At 45.4% G+C, this 22,082-nt stretch overlaps 1 protein-coding gene across 1 annotated transcript; it reads right to left on the reverse strand.

Annotated features, from left to right (window-relative positions):
* Window positions 1-865: 865 nt before the first annotated feature.
* LOC119464857 (class A basic helix-loop-helix protein 15) lies at window positions 866-11,440 on the reverse strand. The gene is made up of 6 exons (XM_037725754.2): window positions 10,372-11,440; window positions 5,019-5,406; window positions 3,557-3,760; window positions 2,184-2,400; window positions 1,683-1,816; window positions 866-1,004 (listed from the first exon to the last, which is right to left on the reverse strand). Exons 1-4 carry the CDS (start codon window positions 10,494-10,496, stop codon window positions 2,326-2,328), a joined length of 792 nt encoding a protein of 263 aa, XP_037581682.1. The 5' UTR covers window positions 10,497-11,440; the 3' UTR covers window positions 866-1,004; window positions 1,683-1,816; window positions 2,184-2,325.
* Window positions 11,441-22,082: the final 10,642 nt, after the last annotated feature.

A 22,082-nucleotide genomic window follows, 5' to 3' on the forward strand; every position in this document is an offset into this window, starting at 1 on the left:
CCTTTTAAGCGTTTCTTTAGAGAGGCACTAACGATAAAGATGAATCATTTCTGCTGTACTAGTCAATTACCCTTCTACAATACCAAGAAAGGCACCTTTACTCGCCAAGTTGCTGCTCATATGGTCATCGTAAGCAGATCAATGGAAAAACATTGAGCACGCACATTCAATAGTGTTCCCGTTATGTAAGATATCTTTGGAAACACCAATATACAAAACATGTACAAGCTGTTGCGCAGACGGGTGTAATAGACATAATTACGCAGGCGGTATAAGTGCCTTTTGAAACACCATTTTTATTGTCACAATAGAAAAAAATGGTGAAAGACGAACAATCAAGCGCTATAAAGCACCTCTTTTCTTTTTTTCTTTCAATTATGGCATAAAAAACGATGCCTCAACATCAAAACCCCACTGTAGCAAAATAAAAAGCTCTTCTACGCCGTGTGAAACTACACACTTCCTATGGCTGTGTTCTGCATAGTCAGACATGTTCTTCTGTAGCAGTGTTCGTGCATTGCTGTCTTCATCTTTGAACCTTGGCATCTCACGCCACGTGAGGATCTCTTGTGCCTTTTCGAAATAGCTGACTGTAATTTCACACGGTGCACCTTATACTTCGACCATGTATCGGTACCTCATGTTCTATTTCATAACAGGTGGTCTTCGCTTTCGTATTTACAGAAATTGCGATATTGCTTTTTCTGTGACATTTTACCTTATTTCTACGGGGAAAGCAATCTACCGCTGTTGAAAGAAGCAAAAACTGACCATGATGAATGACAATGTTTTTTTTATTTCCGTACAATACAGCCATATGAAAATGCGAAAAATTATTTAATATCCCCCCTCCCGGCCATTCTGTGTCGTTCTCGCAGCTTTATCCGCATCCATCTTGAAGTCTTGCGCGAGAAGCATGTTTCCACAGTCCGTGTAGCAATGGTACTCGCATAGAGCGCTGGCAATGGTACGAGTGCCGTATCGCCAGCGTGCCAATCAAGTTTCTGCAAATGAGAGGAGCAAAAGGAGTGAGGAGGAATGAACAACTAAGACATGTCACTGCTGCAAGCTCTACCACCAAATGCTTTATTAATCCAGGTTATGTAAATAAATGAAATGACTGACATCGCATTAGAAATACAGCTTCCTGAAGAAAGCGCGATAAAAATGACAATAAACTTCGTACCTTTACCTTCAGCCTTTTAAGCTGAACAGTACACATATCACCATGGTACACACAAGCTATAGCAAGTTCACGAGTATATCTAACCATAGTTTCGGCAGCATTGTACGAGATATTACAACAAAATAACCCTGTGTGCATGTTGTTGGGCGAGTCGGTCGTGCATCGTTAAGCAAGGTGCTACGCAATCTAAGCAGAATAGGGCTCGGTCAGTACTTTGGAAGGAGGAAGGTGCTACGCAATACAAACATGGGCGATAAGAGCACACAGACAGGCCCGTTCTTCACAGTGCCCATAAATTCAAAGCCCGCTCTTCACGGGCCCGTCCTTCACAAGGACGGGCCCGTTCAAGGACAAGGCACGTCCTTGTGCTCTTCTTGTCCATGTTTGTATTGCGTAGCAGCTTGCTTAACTCCGTGTAAACGCACGTAACCCCTGCTTTATGAGTGTAATTCGATGTATTTAGCTGTTCACAGATATATTTGCGAGTATTACTTACAGAAAAGCAACTGCTTCATGTAGCATTCGAACCCAACGTCCGGTTTTGCATGGATGAATGAACTGGACACAGCAGCAGATGATCTTCTAGGCGTCATGAATGCATCCCTGATAACGCAGGGATGGCCACTTCAGCTGGAAAAGGCGGGAATCATGTATTTGACGGATTTTGTCGCGTGAGCATGAGAAAATAAATTTACGCAACCCAGTAATACTTAACGCACTAACAACTCACTCAGCCAGCATTGTTTTACACGAAGCCCAGAATATGTTTTAAAGCAATGATGACCCTCTGAGCACTCAAGTTCACTGTTTCCATGAGAATATAACAATTTCCAATTATTCCTTAAACACATTTTATTCAACTGAAGCACTAGAAAAATCAGCATAAAGCTTCATAAATAGCTCCTGTTCTCATGCACACCTGCCTCGGCGACCACTGTGTTTACAACCCTAAACAATAAGCTCTACTGTTGCGCGTTATAAAGCAAAACATGCTTACCATATTGCAGAATAAAGCTGTGCTTCTTTATTATTGCATTCCTACTTTCGTAGCTCGGTCCAGGCGTATAATGCACATATATCATTTCGCCTGCCCATCAGCGCCACGCCAACTTCACTTCCAGCTTTCGTACACAGTGCATTCAGGTTGCATACGTTGTTGGAAACTGCTCGTAGAAGTTGACGAAACCTTGGTAACTCTCTGTGCCTCGGTCAACCTGCAACAAAAACGAAGCATTGAAACTAATTATACGGGTAGCTCCACACAGGGGCTAGCACTTTCTGTCTCTTGGAGCCATCGCAACTGAACGCCTTTATCTGTGGCATTTTCTTGAGGTTTCCACATGGGTACAGAGGGTCACATTCTATTTCAGCAAACATATACTTTAAAACTTTTATATGTAGGTTCACATAGCAGTTACCGTACCTGAAATAAAATGTCAAAGATTTTGCCAAAATTACGATTTCTGCATTTTGTCGCCCCCATTCCATGTATTAATAATTATCCCGTCTTGGAATTGAGTTGTATTTGCCAAAGCTTGAGATAAATGAAAATGATATTCCGAAGAAATCGTTACTGAAGAGGAGTGAAACATAATATGCTTCTTCTAAAACCACTTTTGAAATCGGTACTATTCGTTCTCGAGAGCACTGACTTTTGGTTTTAGTATACTAGTGAGAAGGCTTTTTTTAATGTTTGTCCTGCGGCAATAAAGGGGTAAAGCAGGGATCTATGGTGTGAACCATAGGTGCACGGACGGCCGTCCGGTGAGCTTATATTATTTGGTGTTGGTCAGCGCAATGTGCTGCACTGCTTCTATCATGCGAACTTAGTAGAACTGACAAACCTTCCGGAAGATCGTATGTGAACCCTTCTAATTTTTGTGCTATGTTCCTTCTATACATCGCAACTTCTATTCGATGACTAAGAACCAAGTAGGCACTACGGAATCCTTAGACTATTGCGCAAATGATTCCCATCAAAACAATACAGATGTTCACTGCACGATAGAAACATAGACTCATCAATAGTGATCGAACAAACAATGTCTCATGCAGGAGCCAATGTTCTGACGAGCGTACTTTATATTCTTCGTTAGGGCGAAGACGAAAACAAGTATGCTTGTGTCGAATTGTTCGCTCCAGCTTGGGATATCACTTGTTCGGCAACTGTTGGAAACTGCCATCACGGAATTACAGCACATTACAATGAGTACTTAAAAATGTATCTGCTAATGAATTGTTCAATCAATGTACTATTGGCACTTTAGGGGGGGTTCACACAAGCGACTAAATGTTTTGGATTGGCCGGCTCTTTTGCAGAGAAAACTTCCACTCTTTCCCAGCTAATAAAGAAAGGTTCTCAGTTCTCACATTTTCGAGATTTATCCATCGTTGTTGATCACAGGGTGGTTCGTTTGCTTTCTGTTTCATCACTGGGTGCTCACTCTTGCGTGTCTCCTCAACCTCTGCTGTGTTCGGCACTGCCACCGCTGGAACTCCAGCTTCTTCGTCGGCTTGGTCCAGAAGGTCCTGAAGAGCATATATGTACTCGATTGCCTTGTGCAATGTTTTGACCTGCAGCATAACAAAAAAAGGAAATTCGATTAGACCTACTGGCAGATCAAGTTGTTTCTACACAGGCTTAAGAGTCAAATACCAAAACAGGAATGTCAGACATTGCTACAGCTTAATATCTGTTACGTTCTCAGTGATGTCATGCTACGTGCGATGCTATCTCGAATACATTGGCCTAGGATTAACAATTATATTTCCAGCTACACGTATGGCCGATAGCCGTTGTTTACCGTTTTGTGTGCGCTGCTTTAGCAGGCAAAGCTGCTACAACTCTTCTTACCAGCTTTTCTTCCTGTCGTTAGTGTTCATCAGTGATGCAATGTTATTTTACGCACTTCCCCTTTTGTAAGTGTCAAAAAACGTGGCTGTTTTTCGTCCGCTTCATTGCTTCATATACTACTGCCGATATATTTCTGCCGGTGTGCCTTAAATACTAAACCATCTAACATATCTTGAACTTGCGTTTTTCATACTTCTAAGCATTATATCATCTCACTTGCTCCATTCAGTGAAGCAAAGGCTATTCTGTAAGTCAACCAGTGAGTACCTAAAACGGCGACGGACGCGTTAACAAATAGATGATTGTAAGACGTTAATCCTTGCACTTAGCTGTGCAACGAGTGTCGAACCAGTGTCATTCGTGCAGTAACGTTCGCTTTTTTTTCTGCGACACACGTAGCTGATTTTGGTTCCTGAGAGGCTGACGCTGCCCGTAGTTTCCACTACATGGCACGGATCTTGTGAGACATAGTCGAAACCTCTGTGCTTAATTTCAAGGCCATCGCCGCCTCACATATCAGGCATTATAAGCAACGAAGTTCTGACAACTTGCAGGGGCTCTGGAACCGGGGGGATGTGGGGTCGAGGGTCCCCAAGGCTTCCATTGCAGGCGGGGCACTGATTTCAAACATTCAAAACCAGCTCTCCCCTAATATAGTAAATTAAGCGTTCCTTCAAAAATAAATATGAAAAAGGCTTGCGTGGATGAAAAATGTGTCCCGACTCCGGCACCCCACCCCCCCACAACCCCCCCTATAACAATATCTTGTCCGGTATTCAGCTTCATATCCAAGTAATATAATTCCCGGCAGGGTAAGTGTTGTCTGCTTGTTCTCAATCAGAGGGCACATATACTCTATCCTGTGCATTATGACTGGAAAAAGTGGTTAAATGTGGCGTAGAGAAAGGACTTGAGCAAAAGGTGCTTCCACTGCTCCGTTTGCTCTTGCGGCGTGAGCACCGTTCAACGTCCGCCTACCTTTGACAGTCTCTTGGCCCTGTTCTCGACCGGCACGCACTTCCGTAGCCTGCAAAAGGCGTTGTTCACTGCCTGCACCCTGCGTCGCTCTCTGGCATTCCTCCTGGCCACAAGGTGCGGTGGCTTCTCCCGGTGTGAGGACACACGCTTGACACCATCGCAAGAGCCGGACCCGGCTGCTGCCGTTGACGTAGAAGAGACCACGACTGCGGCGGGATCAACGTCACTGCTTGTGATGCCAGCGCCGACGAAGGGACTCTTTAAGGGAACAAGGTCAGCCACCGTCCTGACGGCGTCCCTGGTTGGAGAGTCAGACTCATGCTGCGACTCCCAACTGGAAGAGTTGTCCGGTGATGGCGTTTCCGGGTTGAAACCGCGGCTTCCATGGCTGCAACAAGATGAGTGAGACTTGAATGCAGGAAAAATATTGGGAAAACTGCTACAGATTTTCTTGACGTGCTAGTGTACGATCTATAGCAAAGGCGGACACAGAACAAAATGAACATGAGAAGCATCGATGAAAGCACAGTAGAATTGCAATGAAAGCTATGACAATCTTGAAATACAGAGGGGTTCAACACAGAATGTGCACAATATCAGAACTGTTTAATCTGTTGATTGAGTAAGTTCATCAACCGCTCATAATTTATAAAGTCAGCCTTAATTAACTCTGCCTTGGCTGTAAAATAAGTCGTAGTCTGTGTGACAAACGAAATACGTGGAATGAGAATTGCAGCTTCTAGTTCTTTTAGAACAAATTAAGTGCGTTTGCTTGATCCACTTCTTTGCAACAGTGTGTTCACAACTTGTGATGATCATGCGATCTGTTGCTGTTCAAAACGCTTGCCCATGTGAGCGAGTCCATGGTACTGAGTTACATATCCAGATGAAAACAGCCTTAAGTTGTTACGGAAGCTCCTACAGAAACCGCACTTTATAATAGAGTAAGTTTTACTTTGTGCCAGTGACTACTGAGTGGGAACTTCAAGACATCTCAATACACTGAAAAGGTAGGGTTCCGGTGTGAATGGGCAGTAGTTAACAGAAATTACAACTCATGTCATACATGATTCGTGTAAGTGGCTCTGCATCAATTAAATTAGGATGTCGCTTATAACATTCTGTCTTCTATATAGAGCTATATGCGCTGTATACATTAAGTGACGTACTGAGTGAGAACTTCAATACATCTCACTACATACACTGAAAAGGTAGGGTGTACACTAGTTATCGGCTGAGTTGAACCTGGAATTAATTTTTGTCATAATTAAAACATTTACTGATTTAATCTATCAGTCACTTGCAGGCCTATATGAGAGAAAATTTAGAGATGGTTCTTCTGAGCCCATATTCACAAAAATCTCCTAGGCTTGAATTGTTCCTACGAGAACATTTTCAGCCGATCCTCCTGCTATACACATTCAGCGAAGGCGGCTAGCCAGTGGCTAATAGCACTAACAAACGAAAAGCTTTCTGAATTCGTTCCTTGTTCCTGAGATTTCTGCTGCACTGCAGGACTTCTTCCGCTGGCGCGTTACAAAGTGCGTAACCAAAGCATACACCGAGCAACGTCCGTTCCCACGACGGCCATTCGCTGTTCTTACTGCGTTCCCACGACTGTCCGTAAGCTAATGGTCAAGTGTCTACATCGCTCCAGGGTGTCTTAAACTTGACCGGCGGTAGTGTCAGTCCCTCTCGGCTCAATAAAAGGCGACGCACGTCTAGCGTGCATCTAATCACTTTCGTTTTTTTTTCGGTGGCCCGCAGATGAAACTCGGCCGATAACCGGTGTAACCCTCACCCCGTCGCCTTGCCTAATCATAGCGTTGGATCTCTCCCCAGTCGCCACCTATCGCGATGGGAACCGGACAAGTTGTGAAAGTGCCCGGAGTGTTTTTCTCACGACTCGCGTGCGATGCATCAAGAATCGTCAGTGCTCGTTGAGTACGCGCCCGACTTCCGTTTCTCTCATGGCATAGGCGAGTTGCGTATAATACAGTAAAACCACACTAGAGTAATATCCACGCCACACGTGGGAGGTTAGTACAGTCAATTGACTGCATAAGATGTAAAGTATTTAACACGACTTTGACGAAAATTGTTGTTCCACGCCCGTTTTTAGTCATGGTAAACGTCGCGATGATGGCAGCTGCAGTAAGTGATTGATCAATTCATGCAGTTTAACGTGCCGAAGCTGGCACAGCTGAAAGTTCATTGATTCTTAATAATACCTAAAAACATCTAGCATATAAAAATGCATGATACGTCACTAAAAAGCACAGCCATATTTTATATAGCACGATGTCACTAAATGTGTTTTTGTGTAACCCGTAACTGCTAACATTGCAAGTGATGGTTTGCAGTGGAAGGCAGAATTCGTTGTCAACACGCATCACACCGCAAGTAACATTAAGTGTGGCTATCGGCAAAAAGTGTCACATTTTATGTCATGAAGTAGTTAATGTATTTTCTCTGCTCCGTTGGCCACGGATGTAACCCTCGTTTCAGAAAAGTGCGCTTAGTAAGCTTATAAGCCCTCGTTCTGATTGAATTCCGAAGCTTTCTCACTTGGGAGAAAATCTGTGCAAACAATTAGTAGTGGTAGAGGCACTGATCCAAGCATACGTCTCAACAAGCTGAATATCTGCCGTTTTATGTTCCTCTCCTGGGTAATATATTGAAGTTGTTGGTTAGGTGCAAAGAGGTGTGGCACGAGCTGCTCTTTGGAAACCTTCAGATTAGGTGCCGCAGACGAGGCAGAGTTTGAGAGTCCAAATTCAGAAAGGATTTCGTTCGCAAGAGCTGTTTCGCATTGCCCGGCATCCTTCGCAAATAATCTCCAATGTGATTATTGATTGGCACCTATTCTTACGAATACTTATAGTGTCCGAACTTCTGGTCGTGGTCGGTGTGTTTCCTTAGTCATTCAAAGCGCTGGCATCAAGTTGAAAGTTTAACCCACCCCAGAATGTTATCAAATGGTTCAGTGTTGATGCAGCCATTTGGCAGCACATTATCTGTTCGTTTCTTTGGTTAATCAAGACTTTTGAGCGGTGTAAAGCACTAGAGCGACTGTTTGCTGCAAAACTCTTGCTGAGGTCGTATCCATGGGATGCCCAAGTGTTTGCACTTTTGGGGTGCGACGGAAAGCTATGCACTTTCACTCTTGCGTTTCTTCAGTGTACAAATGTTTGTCGTGGTTTAATCGCTTGCTTAAAGTTTCCTCGATGTTTCTTTTCTTCTTCTGTGGTTTGCTATAAGCCAATAATTAGGTTACCTTGCTCGGCAAACTTGTTATTCGTCGGTGTTGCCAGATCGTTTGCTGAAGATGGCAATGATACCGCTAACTCTCGAGCCCCCATTGCAGGAAGGTTTTATAGAAATAACTGACCAAAACTAACTGGCAGATTAAACGAACTGGAGCTAGAAGGCGCATCCTAACGTGCAGGGACATTTTTGCCGATGCAATTCGAAGAAAGTTCACGACACCTTAGTCAACGAACTCTAATGCACGTACCTTGACGACTGCTTATCGTCACTGCCCGCAGCACCATGTTCGACCGTCTTTACAAAGAATGCCGCAAGGCACTATGCGGGGCAATTAACCCTCTCAATGGCGTTCTTCTTCAAGGTTGCGTGACTGCTTTCGTTTTTTACTGCTAGTTGGTTTCATATTTATGAAAGTTGTCTACTGCGGGGCGTACTTGACCCTGTAATACCCACTGTACCATTTTTGCTACGCTAAGGTTGATGCCTCAAAGTTTTGATGTGAGCGCAGAAAAGAACGCAAAGCATATAGTTGCGTTTGCGGAACTGTGGAGCAAACTTTATGTTATGGGCATTTCAGCAAATGCATTACTAACCAATTAGTTACTGCATTATTTACATAACTTTTAACTCAGATAATATTTCAATTTACTTGTTTTTGAAGAAGTATAACCTCCATGGCCAGAAACGAAAATTAACACGTTGTTCCGGTGTTCTTCGATGTGGAACTGCGTTTGGGCTTTACAGGGTTAAAACTAAGTTCTCATGCAAATTTCTACAAGCACGCCATCTTAAACAAAAGAGTACGCATAAAAATATCAGTTCCTATATCGAATGTTGCCAATTCTGCGAGTGGTGGCTAGTCTACTTAAGCCATTAAATAAACAAATAGGCCATCACGATTTGCTTAGGTGGTCTTCACCGATAAATGCACTTTATTTTTTTTTTCAGCCACTGGACGTGTCAAGTAAACCTCTACTTGCAGAACTTTGCGTTAACATAGAGCGCCGTAATTTTATTTGGTCCGAACTCGAGAATGACTGTGTTGGCTGCTACATTGTTCGAATAAGATCGCAATGTCCTAGAAACGTTAATTTCTTTACCTGTTCTTACACGCACGCACGGAACGGAGTGACTATAAATCGCCACCGCAGTCATCAAGATTATGGCAGTGAATATGTTAAGAGGTGATGTAGAACAGCTGCATATTACCGCCACAACTGAGCCAACTTTTCCTGAACAACCATTCTGTATCTAGATAACAACCTATTGACTCACGACCACGTTTTAGCATTATCATGCCATGACAAAGTGACAAGTTCTGTCCAAGCTAAAAACATTGAGTTTAAGCCCGTTATAGAAAAGTTTCGCTCAGGTTGTCACACCTGTTAAAAAAGGAATATTTCATAAACTCCGTCATAAAGCTCTCGAGTCACCATCCCTCTCTGCCTTGCGTCCCTGCGGTTACCTCGGTGTGTGCGGAACACTGTTTTAGCAGTTTTAACGTATGGACACATAGAAAACAGTTAACTGAAAGAGCAAATATACCACAACTTTTGGGATACAATCGCTGAACAATGCTATCAAACCCCCAAAATTAATGGGTAGGAACACAAAAACGATGACACCCAAGAACAGGTATGCATATTTCCCATGCAGGGATAAATTAAGCAACCATTTCGATCAATGAGTGAACACTTGACTGGTGAGTTTAATTTTATGGTCGATAGCATAGTTCCCGAATTAGCCCGTCGCTATGACGTAAGCTTCATTGCTGTGCAAGTAGCTTGACTGTGTCAAGCTTGACCCGACAAAGCAAGTTTGATAGTGTAGCGAGAAATTGGGCTAGTAGGTGTTGCTCTGTCGTACTTGCTTTCGGTCGTCCTTGTCTGGTGTGCCCTATCAGGGTTCTTAGTTATACTCAGTTATACTGGCCCCGTTAGAAGATGGGCGTTTGATGTCCTCTAACGTGAACAACGTACATTGATAACCAAGCCATAACTTCGAAGTATAAGACATGTCCCCCTAAACACGATGTCAAGGGAGTAGGGGATAACCGGGCGAAAAAGCCGTGCGAAAGAAATACCTCGAGCAAAATCCAGGCAACGATGACAGAGGCGTCGCCGACCACGCAGCGGCCAGTGGGTGGCCGTAGTAAGCCGAAGACACCATCTCCTCGCTCGATGCCGGGCTGGGCAGCAGGGCTTCCATGTTTCGACGCCGAGCCTGCTGCGCAATCGAATCCGAACGAAGGTGTGACTTCGCCCGGAGGCCACTCTCGCTTTTTCCCTTTTCGGGAGGGCAACCCTGAGCTCCGAAACCAGAGAGGAGGATGAGAAAAGAGAGAGAGAGCGGGAGCTCGTGACGTCACAACCAATGGCGGGAGAGCGCGTGCGTGTGATCCGGCGACGCGCTCTCCTACTCTCCTCTCCTACTCAACCGGTATGTTTTTTTTTTTTTTTTTTTTTTTTTTTCGTTCCTCCAAGCCAGCCGGATCGCCGTAGGTATACGGGTAAAACCTGCAAAAACAAAGAAAATGTTAGGAGCTCATGGGAACCGCGCGCGTCGCAAGACGCTTTGCCCTGCCAAGGAGAGATGCGTCTGTAGTCTACAGAGGGTTTGAGTGGGGCGAGAGGAAAGCATCGTCGATCCTCTGCCCCGTCTTTTCAAGACTCATATTCAAGCAAACACATACATGATAGCGCAGCAGGCTAGTAGTATACGGGAGCACTTGAGCGATGCCACCGACTTTTTTTTCGGTGAATACTTTTGCTTTCTATTTCGTTCTAAACTGAATGCTTATTTTCTTGCCTCGCTCGTCGTTATGCGGGCAGGCACCCTCCCCCTCTCCCTTTACGGCGCGGCGGCTTTTGGCTTGTATCGCGCGGCGTCTGAGATTTCGGCGCTCCTTCTCTTTTCGGCGTCGTTTATTTCCCGCGCTTTTTGGATGCCGCCGCCGCTGCCGTTCGCGTGCGGATCGCGCGACTCTCGCGTACGGTAAGCGTGTCTCGCAACTGCGTCTTGTCGCGCGCTTTTTGCTCGCTGGAGGGCGTTGGCAGTGAGATTGCGTGCGCTTTTAGAACAGGATGCCGTGATCGATTTAGATACCGTGAGACTTGAAATTTTAGCCCTGGTGTGTAGACGTCATTCTATATTTACACTTGTCAGATGTCATTTTCCTGTTGTTCAAAAGTATGGTCCCGCTTTGAAAAGTTTAAGAAACGCACACGCAAACTTTAGTTGATATACCTTGAGGTGTTCAGGAATTTGATGTTCTATAATTTCAGTCGTAGTACCGGGGGCCTTCCTTATTTACACTTGTTTATTTTTTGTTTTGCTCTTTTTTCAACGTGACAGGTCACTTCTTTATTAGCCCCATTTTATGTTGGAATTTGATATCGCTCTGACTTACTTATTGCTTTCAATGTTGCAAACAATTTTGTTTACTTATTCCAGGACTTCTGGTATAGGACACTTCAACAGTATTGTTGGCTCCCGGAAGACGTTTACATATACAATGTACCACCATAAGTTTAAATAAACATAACTCGAAAGAAAAATGTCACAGGTCGCTCTCAGATTCATATTGCCTGCTGCGGTTCATAAAAAGAACGGCATAAACAAGTACGGGGGTGTGCGTGAGGAGCGAGAGTATACATCGTAAATCGGTTATGGGTGTAAATACACCTATCGCCGGCGAACTTTCCATGCACCTTTCTTTCTGGCTACCAACGTTAACCACAAACATTTCTTTGATGTTGCATGGAAGTTCGGGTGTTAGGATTGCTAAGCGCCTGTTCTACAGTGAGAGGGGGAGGGAGGGTTAACGTCTCGCGCTCGCTACTGAAGTCCGCACTTGAACGGTGTCCTCCCACCGCGCTTTTACTGAAGTCTTTAAATATTGTCAGAGTACCGGACTACTGTCACCTGCCTCGCTGATCTGTTCTTTCGTGTTTTGTTTTTTTTCGGAGGCCTCGCAACGCAGCCGGCCCGCTAACGGTTTTCGCCAAGAAGATGCCGACAGGCACGCGCCAATTATGCCTGCCGCCGCAGGCAGGTGCCGCTGCGCGCGACCGGCACGTGGCCTGTCTCAGGAGGCTGCGCACGCTTGAAGCGAGTCGTAGGCCGCGCGAACAAAGAAAGGAAAGGAAGAAGAGAACAAGCGAAGAAAGAAAGGAAGAAAGAAAACGAACTGATGCCAGAACCAACTACCCCTCTTCCAATTCTTCCTTTGTCCGCCGCTTCCCCCTCCTCCACTTTCTTCTTCCGTTTTCTTTTTTTTTTTTAGTAAAGAAGGCGTTCTCTACTCCGTCAAACCGATATTCCGTACTCACTACGTCTGACGCCCTGTGGGGATGAGTGAGGCTATTATATGAGTGCGAAATGCTTCTCTTGCTGCAGGCCCTTTTTTTGCCATAGACATTATATCCTCTTTTGAACTGTTTAAATAAAGTTAACATGCACGGACGATTCTACAGGGCTCACTGAGGTGGCATTGTTAGCATTGTGAATGTATCTGAGATCGCAGTGTGCCTTTCTTTTTTGTTATTGTTCTTTTGGTGGCTCCCCTTGTCCAAACCAGCGTCTGTATTTTTTTTTTTCATTTTTTATGAGGAGGCGAAGTTCAAACAAATGCTAGACCTGATTCACCATCCTCTCGTTTCTGAGTTTCCATTACTACTTTTCACGTCTTCCGTTCATAACTGCTCCACCGACTACCGCGTCTTTTTCTCGTTTTCTCGTCTGAGTTCTTCGTGACTTCTCCAACAATCTGGCTAGTAACCGCTGTGTATGAAAAGTCTTTGGCTACAGCATGATGGCCATCCGAATTTCAAGAAGACACTAAATGACGTCCAACGGTCGGTGAGGGCCCGTGGTGCGTGAACTACAAGAGCAAAGGCGGTTCTTAACCCGACCTTCCGAAAAACCATCTGCCCCCAGGCCCTGCCGTTTACCGAGAGAGCGCAATCTGCTTCTACCACGATGGCCCGGTGGTAACGGTGACCTGTGTATGCTGGTGGTGTCGTAACGGACACGTGCAGTAGGCCCTTCCGTCTTACACCGCGCGAGCTTGTGCGCATGCGCTAAGGCCTGGCAACGTCTGCAAACATCAGCTGTCCTCTTTTTGCTTATTTTGTTCTTATAATAAACGAGTTAACCACCTTACCGTTCAACGACAACTTCCCGTGTTGCTTTTATTCTCTCCTGCTCCAGACTTAGCTTTCTTAGTCGGCAGGTTTACGGGCAGGCGTGCGACATCGCAAGCATGTTTGTTTGTGCGTTCGTTTTGTTTGCTTGCGCCTGGCTTGCTTGCCTGCATGCCTTACCTTGCCTTGCTTGACCTGTTTTTTCTTTATTTTTATTTTCTAGCGCCACCCCTCAAAACAGCAACGCGTTCGTTGTGCGGGTAACACGCCTTCACTTGTTGGCTTTTCGTCCGTTTTTGATGTTTTTTCCAGGAGCAGGTGAAGCAGAGAGCCTGAAGCTTTTCAACGGCCCCGCTTTTTGCCGCAGGTATTTATTATATCATACGGAAAGCGCTTCTTGGGGGCCCGGCGAGGACAAAGAGGTGTTAAAAGGGACTTGCTGTGGAAAGGAGAAAGGCTGACTGCGGTAGAACGCTTTAGCAGTTTGGTCAATGGAGAAGCTGGCACGTGCCCCTGCATGCACTACTGCCCGGGCATAAAAAAGTAAAGTGAAAAAGAAAATGGGAGAGAAATGTTAACGGTCGCTTTGCATGGAAGCAAGGCCTACCGTGACAACGGCGTGGAGGAGAACTGTTATTTCATAGACTTTGAATAATTGCATTAAAAATTGACAGTAACTTAAGTATCCTTACGAGATTTGAATGCGAAAGCATTGTGACTTCTCCAATTATTTGGTTACGTCCATGATATACGTGGCGTCATACATTGCCACGTATATGTCCTTCACAACTCTACATTAAACCCCCTTAATCCACCTTGCTCTAACTTGTACCAACGTTAATCCACTTAATCAACCTTGCTCTAATTTGTGCCAGCCTTCACCCACATTAATCCATGCTGATGATAATTTTTGGTAGCACTCGTTGAGGACAACGGTGGCTTTTCTGGTTCATAGGACATATTATGCTTTCCCATTATTAACAAAAAAAAAGAAAACCTGCCTCTTTGGGCATCTTTGTAGAGCCAAGGAGACAGTTATATTACCGTAGCCGGAAAACCGCGCATGTTGTCTTGTAATGTTCTGAGTACAACTGAGTTAAAACTAAACTCCATGATAGGACACACAAAACAAGGACGACAAAAAGGCGCCAACTTGTCTGGTGTGTCCCATCCGCGGTTCTTAGCTTTGCTCAGTTGTACTGGGAACATAGCAAGATGACAGAACATCAATTATCCCGATTTCTCACATTACCGGCGTATTGAGGTTCTGTTTTTTGGAAGGACACTACGAAGACATTACTGGTGTTAACAGCGCAACACCTTAGACGGGAACACGAGACGAGAAGACGACACGACGAGAAGACGACGTGGTGTCGTCTTCTCGTCTCGTGTTCCCGTCTAAGGTTTTGCGCTGTGAACACCAGGATGGAAAACCAACAAGCCCAAGCTGTGGTTCTAGCGAAGACATTGCGCAGCTTAACTTAGAGACGCACCCGTGAAGGAATTAACTTCTTATTTCTCGCTTCGCTTCTTGAACAAACAAAAAATGCGTACTATTGAATTCTGCGCCGATATCTTAGGTGAATAACGCTTCCGTGTGGAAGCCGAAACGTCTAACTGAATTTGCCACACAACTTTTGTCGGCGTTTTATATCTCTTGTTTTCTTACCATCAGATCTCTTACACTTTGCAAACCTTGGTACTGGCGTTCAAAGTATAAGGGTAGTGGTTACAGCAGCGAGGCATTCGTGCGACTGCATGTCTTCAGCAGGCTGCCTGCGCTGCAAGTTTCCCCACTCATTCTCAATGTTGGCTGCCGAGACGACTATCCAAAACTCATGTCCGCAACTCAAAAAGCAAAGCTGAAAAAAAAAGTAGACACAAAGTTGACATCGCCAGCCATTCATCTTGTTTTCTTTTCTTGCGCAGATATTGCAGCTGAAACATATTGAAAAAGGATGCGCTATCTTCGTGTGCGCCTTTTTCGTTGAATGTAAAACATTTTACGAGTTCGCAGTCAATTTCTGATAGCGCCTGGTGGTCGTGAACTGAATTCTGCCCGCCGTTTATACTATATTGTACTCAAGGTGATGGGGCAATGTTGAGACCGCTACGTAATTTATTCCAGATTGCTTCCTTTTTCATTTTCTTTTTTTTTCTCTGTGTAGAAGAGAAACCTGTTTAGAAGTTCCAGAGATTGAGCTGATGAAATGGCAACTAGATTCGGTGCATCGGGCTGGCTCTTTCACTAACGTTGGGCGAATGGTGAGTTCGTTATGGAGCCCACGACCACGAAGTTACACAATCGCTATCACGGCAGAATAAAACATCGAAGTGAGGTCATTCACTCGATCACAGCTGGGTAGACCTGATGCAAGGCTCACGGACTTTCCTAGAGTCTAACCGTCTCCACGTTGGGGAAAGCGGTATGGCATTGCGCTGTTGAGCACAATGTCGTAGGTACGACCCCGGCAGCGGCGGCCGCATTCCAATGGGGGTCCGGAAAGCAATAACCCTCGTGTACCGCGCATTGGGTGCACGTTCCAGAACCCCAGGTGGTCAAATTTATTCCGGAGTCTGGCACTGCGGCGTGCCTCATAATCAGATTGTGGTTTTGGCACGTAAAACCTCAGATTTTCTTTTTTTTCTTTCTTCTGAGGAATTTGTTACTTTGAACATTGGCCATTAATTTGAAGCCCAAAACTGATAGTGATGAGGCACTTCACAAACTTGAGTGTATGCAAAATGCCAAAACGCCCTGTAAGTTCTGACGAAATTTCGTCGTATTTCACGACAGCGTAACTCGAGACACACAACCTAGGGAGCCTACATGCAAGCGCTGTTTAAAACAGAGCTTGCATGTAGGCTCCCTAACACAACCAGCTCACTCCTCAAAATGGTTTTTCACGGTTATAAGGTACAGATTTCGGTGGCGTCCGTGTACGCAAAAAAAAAAAAAACAATAATTATCAGCATTGGCTCGAGCGTCGTCGTCTGCTTCCGCAGCTGGCTCGTTGGCTCGTGTTCGGCACGCGCTCGTGCCACTGCTCCCGCGTTTATCGTCGTCGTCTTCTTCCACAGCTGGCTGCGTTGCCGCTCATCATTGCAGCGTAGAAGTTCACTTCTATTCTGTCGTCGTAATGCGGAGGCCGCGTTTGCGGGGGTACAAGCCATTGCTTAAGGGGGTATGAGTCTTACCGTAACGGACAGATTCAATTTTGAAGCACTTTAATTTCGAAGAATCGCAAGCGCAATGGCGGGTGAATGATGCTAACCACGCCGCCGAGCAAACTCGAGACATCGAACGGAAGGCGACAACGGCGGACGGCGGGCATACCGTCAGTGACGTCATTCTCTCCGTCGCAGCCGTCGCATCATGGTTAGTTTAGGTGCACCCAGGACAAGCTTCGCTTACCCCCTTTTTCTGGTAGGGGAAGGGTTGGTTTTTTTAATGAAATTGTAGTGAATTATACTGCAACGTCTTGCTAGTGCAATTAGTCTGTGCAGAAGTTCTTCGTTGCCTATACTTACCCAGAGATTGTACAACTTATCCTATACTTACTTAACTAACAATGCCGGCAACTATTAGCTTCCGGATTCCTTTACAGGTTTTCCGACCCTGAACTCCTATGACAACAGTCGGTACAATCGAGGAGCTGAGTGGCGGGCCGACGTTGAATGTCAATGGCAGGCATGAACACAAGGAGGGTCCCGTAATGACTCACGTATAACACCTACAACAAAAGGGATGATGATGATCTCCTAGCAATACGCTCTTACTGTTGTTCCACATAGGTAACTTAGAAAGTGGTATATTCTGGCATATATGTTCCCCTTACTCTGTGGAATACAACATCGTTATTAAGAGTGTACTCTCACCATATGTAGAAACATTGTATTCCAGCCATGTCTGTGATCTCTCACTTAAGAGGAAGCTTTAGCTCGGGCCCAATTCCGCGATGCCGCCCATTCAAATACATGCAAAATTCAGAAATGTTTTTCTCAGATAGCACCTAAACTGGTTTCAAAGAAATTTGTTGCATTTCAGGAACAAGGTTAAATTGTAGCGAATGTAGCAAGCAGAATCTTGATGTAGGGCGTGGACCGTTTTACAAAATGTACCAAACATCGGAAGTTAAAAAAAGTACAAGCACGAAGTGTACAAGTCCGTAACTCTGCGCGAAAAACCGATATCGCAGCTTTGTAAACTGCATTCGTTAGAGCATATTAAGTGGACAAAGTAGATGCATCAATTTAAATCTTACTTGAATTGGTTACTATGCTTACGAGTATTGGGTAAACATCGTACTTACATGTTAGTGGTGTTTTTCAGAGCTATGTAAATACATCAATTTTGTCCGCTTTACATGTACTATTAGAAGGAGCTCACATCCTTTTTAATTTCTGAGTTACAGAAACGTGACAGTCTTACTTTTCTAAATTTAGCAATATTCAACAATTTTTCTCAGAATATTTGTGACCTATATCAGAAATCCGCTTCTAAGAGTCACTAGATCTTAGCTTTTTCTTTTAACTGTGACAAACCGAATCAAATTCACTTCATTGATAGTCAAGAAAAAAAAAAGCACTACACACACAAGTCAGTCAAGGCACTCGTAAAGTTTTTGCGTTCGAGTGGACTATCTGACAGACCATGGTCCTCACGGACGTTCCCAACCTCCTCTATTTCGTTCTTTTTTTCGTGACTTTGCTTTTTCTCGTCGCTATTCATTCAGTCTTTCATTTCGCCTTACGCTCCCCTAGTGCAGGGTAGCAAACCAGAATATTTTCGGGTTATAACCTCCCTGCCTTTCCCACCCTGTTTCTCTCTCTCTCTCTCTCTGTCTTTGGTGATATCGCGATGAACGCGATAGTAATACGTTAGCATTACCACGCAACTCTTTGAGATCCCGTATATATATATATATATATATATATATATATATATATATATATATATAGATGCACTTCACACACAAACGTTTTTCCACTTTGACACTCCTAATGCTAACGCATTAAAACTATTTCGCCTTTCTCGTGTATTTAGATAGCAGCCCCCGAGCTTTCTCTTAAGATTGAGCCACACTCTTATCAGATGATGTATGCGGCAGAAAAGTCGAGCCATAAAAACTACACCGGTTTCTCTATGTTTGTTTCTTCTTCAGCAGTAGAAAGGACGATAAAACATGCAAATGAATTCAACAGATGAGGAAGCCTTGACGCATTATACGCTGAGCTAGAATTTATTGACAACTGGAGTGTGGTGTCCGTGAAAATGTGCAAGTGTGTTTCATGAGGTATAGTTTCTTACAAGCGATAGTAACTCACGCTCAGTCCCACTGGTGTGTTAACTCTATGATTAACACCGGATCGCTGCTCTACGTGTGTTCAATTCTGTAGTTTCGTACACTTATGTTGGTAGTCTACTCTCACTCGGCATTCTGAGCTTATTTGCGTAATAATAGATTTGTAACCTCCGTTAGACTGTTTTCGCTGCGCTCTGCGCAAGTGCGGAAAAAATTCATTTTATAGTTGACAGTCAACTGCACCAGATGTAAATTCATCCGTCGCGCACAATATTACGCAACCTAACCCCCCCCCCCCCCCCCCCCCGGGAACGTCATGTCATTTGTGTTTACCATCAGAATGATGGTAAAACATACGTTGCCACGCAATAGTAACAAAATTCAGGCATACCGGCAAGTGCCAGGCAAGAGGACAATAACTACCTCGGTCGTAAAGCAACAGTTCTGCGGGGATACATTTCTAAATCAGGCACCCGCAACGTCTTACTACTCTCTGGAGGTGCCATTTTGTTCTTCCATCATTTAGCCCCTGTGGTTTCGTATTCCGTAGTTTACCATGAAAACAATTGTGCACGTTTTTCGGCTCATCTTGTCCTCCAACAATAATAGTAGTACATATTGCGTACACTTCCTTTCTTTAACACTCGGTGCTCGTTATACTTTCCATACAGGAACGCTGTAGGTCACGCTGTATGATACTCGCATGCCATTCATGACCGGAAAATACCGGAGCTCACCATTAAATCAAGCAAGGGCACGCAACATAAATGACACGTTTATGAGTAGTTGGAAGACAAGATCAACCCGAAAGCGTGGACATTTTTCTCAGGGTGTTGTGAAAGTCGCCCCCCTTTGCAAGACATGTAATCGTGCGTACAGCCTCGTTCACTGGGCAAACTCTCCCGGCATGTATGTTGCCACAGTGGCGTATACAGGGATAACTACGGCACAAACCACCCGAAAGGTGAGGTAAGGCTACGCCAGGGCGGAAGAAGAGGGCGCATTCCCTGCGGCCCGGCGTCTAATAAACCACCTCCAGGGACCGCTCGCTTCGTGCACCTGATTCTTCGTTGCGACGGACGTTACGTGCCCTCCCTTCCCTCCGTGCCACCCTCGTAAATAACTCGAGGCAACTTGAAAACATCCGCGGTCGGAAGGGGTTCAGGGACCCCTGAACTTCCGCCAGGGTCAAAGGTCGTTGCAATAGCCGAGAAACGCTCGCCGCCCTTTTGAAGTGCGGTGTTATGCTGTGAACCACTGAGGTGAATAAAGTGGTTTACCAGTATATAGAAGTTGCATGCTTAAAGTGTACATGTATAAAGAGTGGCTAAAGAAATCGCCTTTCCTTCCGTCAAAAAGCTTAACTGATAGGCAATACTGAGTTCGGCCCTGCTTGGCCGTCATAAAAGAAATTGTGGTTCTCGGCAAACAGTATAAGTTGACGTTTTAGTTGCTCACAGGCAATATTCGTCATCTCTTTTATTTCGACGATGCATCCTCCGTGCTTGACGAGTTTTCGTCGATCTTTCCCCTAAGTCGACAGAAAGCAGCCAGCAGAGAGGCTAGCTACCCTTAAGCTGGCCTTTTACAGTGAAAGCTGTGGCTAGGCGAAACGAAAAACCGTTCGTCCCATGTTTCTCTAAACGTCTCCATTGACTGCGCCGTTAGTTACGTCGTTCTCTACGTCACCCCCGACCGCGTGTGCCATTGGCATAGCCGTTAGTGACGTCGCTCTCTGCGTCGTACCTGCTCTGCCCGCAACGCCGGCTCCTCGGCTCGCCGTCGTCGCATGCGTTCGATATCTCGAGTTAGCCCCGCGTCGTGGTTAGCAGCGTCCGCCCGCCATTGGCGCTTGCGTTCCACTTCACGATTTCAACGTGGACGTTTCGTCGCAGCCGAAGCCAAAGTGCCGCCCTAGAAACTCCAGCCGAAAGCGGGCGTTGGCCCCGGCGAACGCGTTCCCGCCATTGCCGCGTTGACGCTGCTCTGCCCGCAACGCCTCCTCCTAGGCTCGCCGTTGTCGCAAGCGCTCGATATCGCGAGTTAGCTCGGCGTCGTGGTTAGCAGCATCCGCCCACCACATGTAACCAATAAATACAAACATGTAACCAATAATTGAGAAACGCTTCAATACAGCGTCGGGATTAACCTACTGCTAAACATCGGGGCCGCACGTTTCAGCTTCGCTGGTTAACCATCTGTACGGAGTGTTTGGGCGGTGTTTATTTAGTTATGTCATTGTACAGCTGTGCCTTTTAACGCGATAGCGTTTAGGCCCCCTTGTCGCAGAAGATCCGGCGTCGGCATTGGTGCCCACGGCCGAGAAAATCATCCCCAACCGCGCTTAGGTATGCCACACCATTCTGTCATTAATGTTGCTCATACCTTGTCTTGCATTCTTGGCAAAGCTATTCCTGGGAATTTTGAGAATGACAATTCACAAACAAATGTCATGAAACAAAACATCCTCAGCGCATGCCTTTTATGTTAAATCTTCTCAGACTGAAATATTAAAAGTGCGAAACAAATACGGAAACCTGAAAATTATGTAATTTCTTTGGCGCGGTTGTGCACTATCTCCGGGATCGGCCCACGCAAGAGGCCGCGTTTCCACCAGAAAGCTCGCCTACGTGCATAGCGTGTGCCGCCAGTGTTTGCCAGTAACCATTACGGTTGCATAAGCTGCAGTCGTCGGGAACCATGAGTAGCAGTCAGGGATCTTTGAATGAAACAGCGTTCCACTCTTAAAAGCGAAGCTTAAGCGTCCTCCCAATTTTGTTTTTATCGCCCATAATTTTTGCACATGCCTGCTCTGAGCTCGTTGATAACGTGCTTTTTATTGCGATAGTAGTTACATGGTTGCTCGAGGGGTCACAGAGCATGTGTGATCACGAACTATATATCCAGAAAGCGGCCTGGCACGACCGCCAGGATAAACCCGCCTGCAACAACATCACGACACCCATCACTGGGCGTGAGCCGCTGGGTACGTTCTCGAACAGACAGCTTCAGCACTGCGTATGTAGCATTTGTTCGTGCTAATTCATAACCAAGAATGGATGTTCTCAGGTGACACAAGGAGTATGCAGCTTTAATGTATTAAAGCGATAGCGCCCCATCCGCTATGCAGCCACCTCCGCGTCGGACGCGGCCGCCTGGTGGATAGCCATTGCAACGAAGTTGCGGCCATGACACCATAGAGATACGGAGGGTTGATACGTGGTGCAGTGATTGCTACTGGAGTGGCAGTGATTGCACCAAGACATACAGCGTCGGTGGTATGATTTTGTATTGTTGTTGGCACCTAGGTCGCCATGCACCAGTGTGCCTCCTGATGATTTCGT

This window comes from Dermacentor silvarum, chromosome 9, assembly GCF_013339745.2.
Source record: "Dermacentor silvarum isolate Dsil-2018 chromosome 9, BIME_Dsil_1.4, whole genome shotgun sequence".
NCBI classification, from domain to species: Eukaryota; Metazoa; Arthropoda; class Arachnida; order Ixodida; family Ixodidae; genus Dermacentor; species Dermacentor silvarum.

Excerpts from the sequence above, each read along its gene's own strand:
- LOC119464857 (XM_037725754.2), bottom strand. The coding sequence starts at position 10,496 with ATGGAAGCCCTGCTGCCCAGCCCGGCATCGAGCGAGGAGATGGTGTCT. Across the intron at positions 5,407-10,371 it reads TTGCCTGGATTTTGCTCGAG|CCATGGAAGCCGCGGTTTCA; the intron begins GTATTTCTTTCG and ends ATCTTGTTGCAG. Across the intron at positions 2,401-3,556 it reads GATGGATAAATCTCGAAAAT|GTTGACCGAGGCACAGAGAG; the intron begins GTGAGAACTGAG and ends TTTTTGTTGCAG.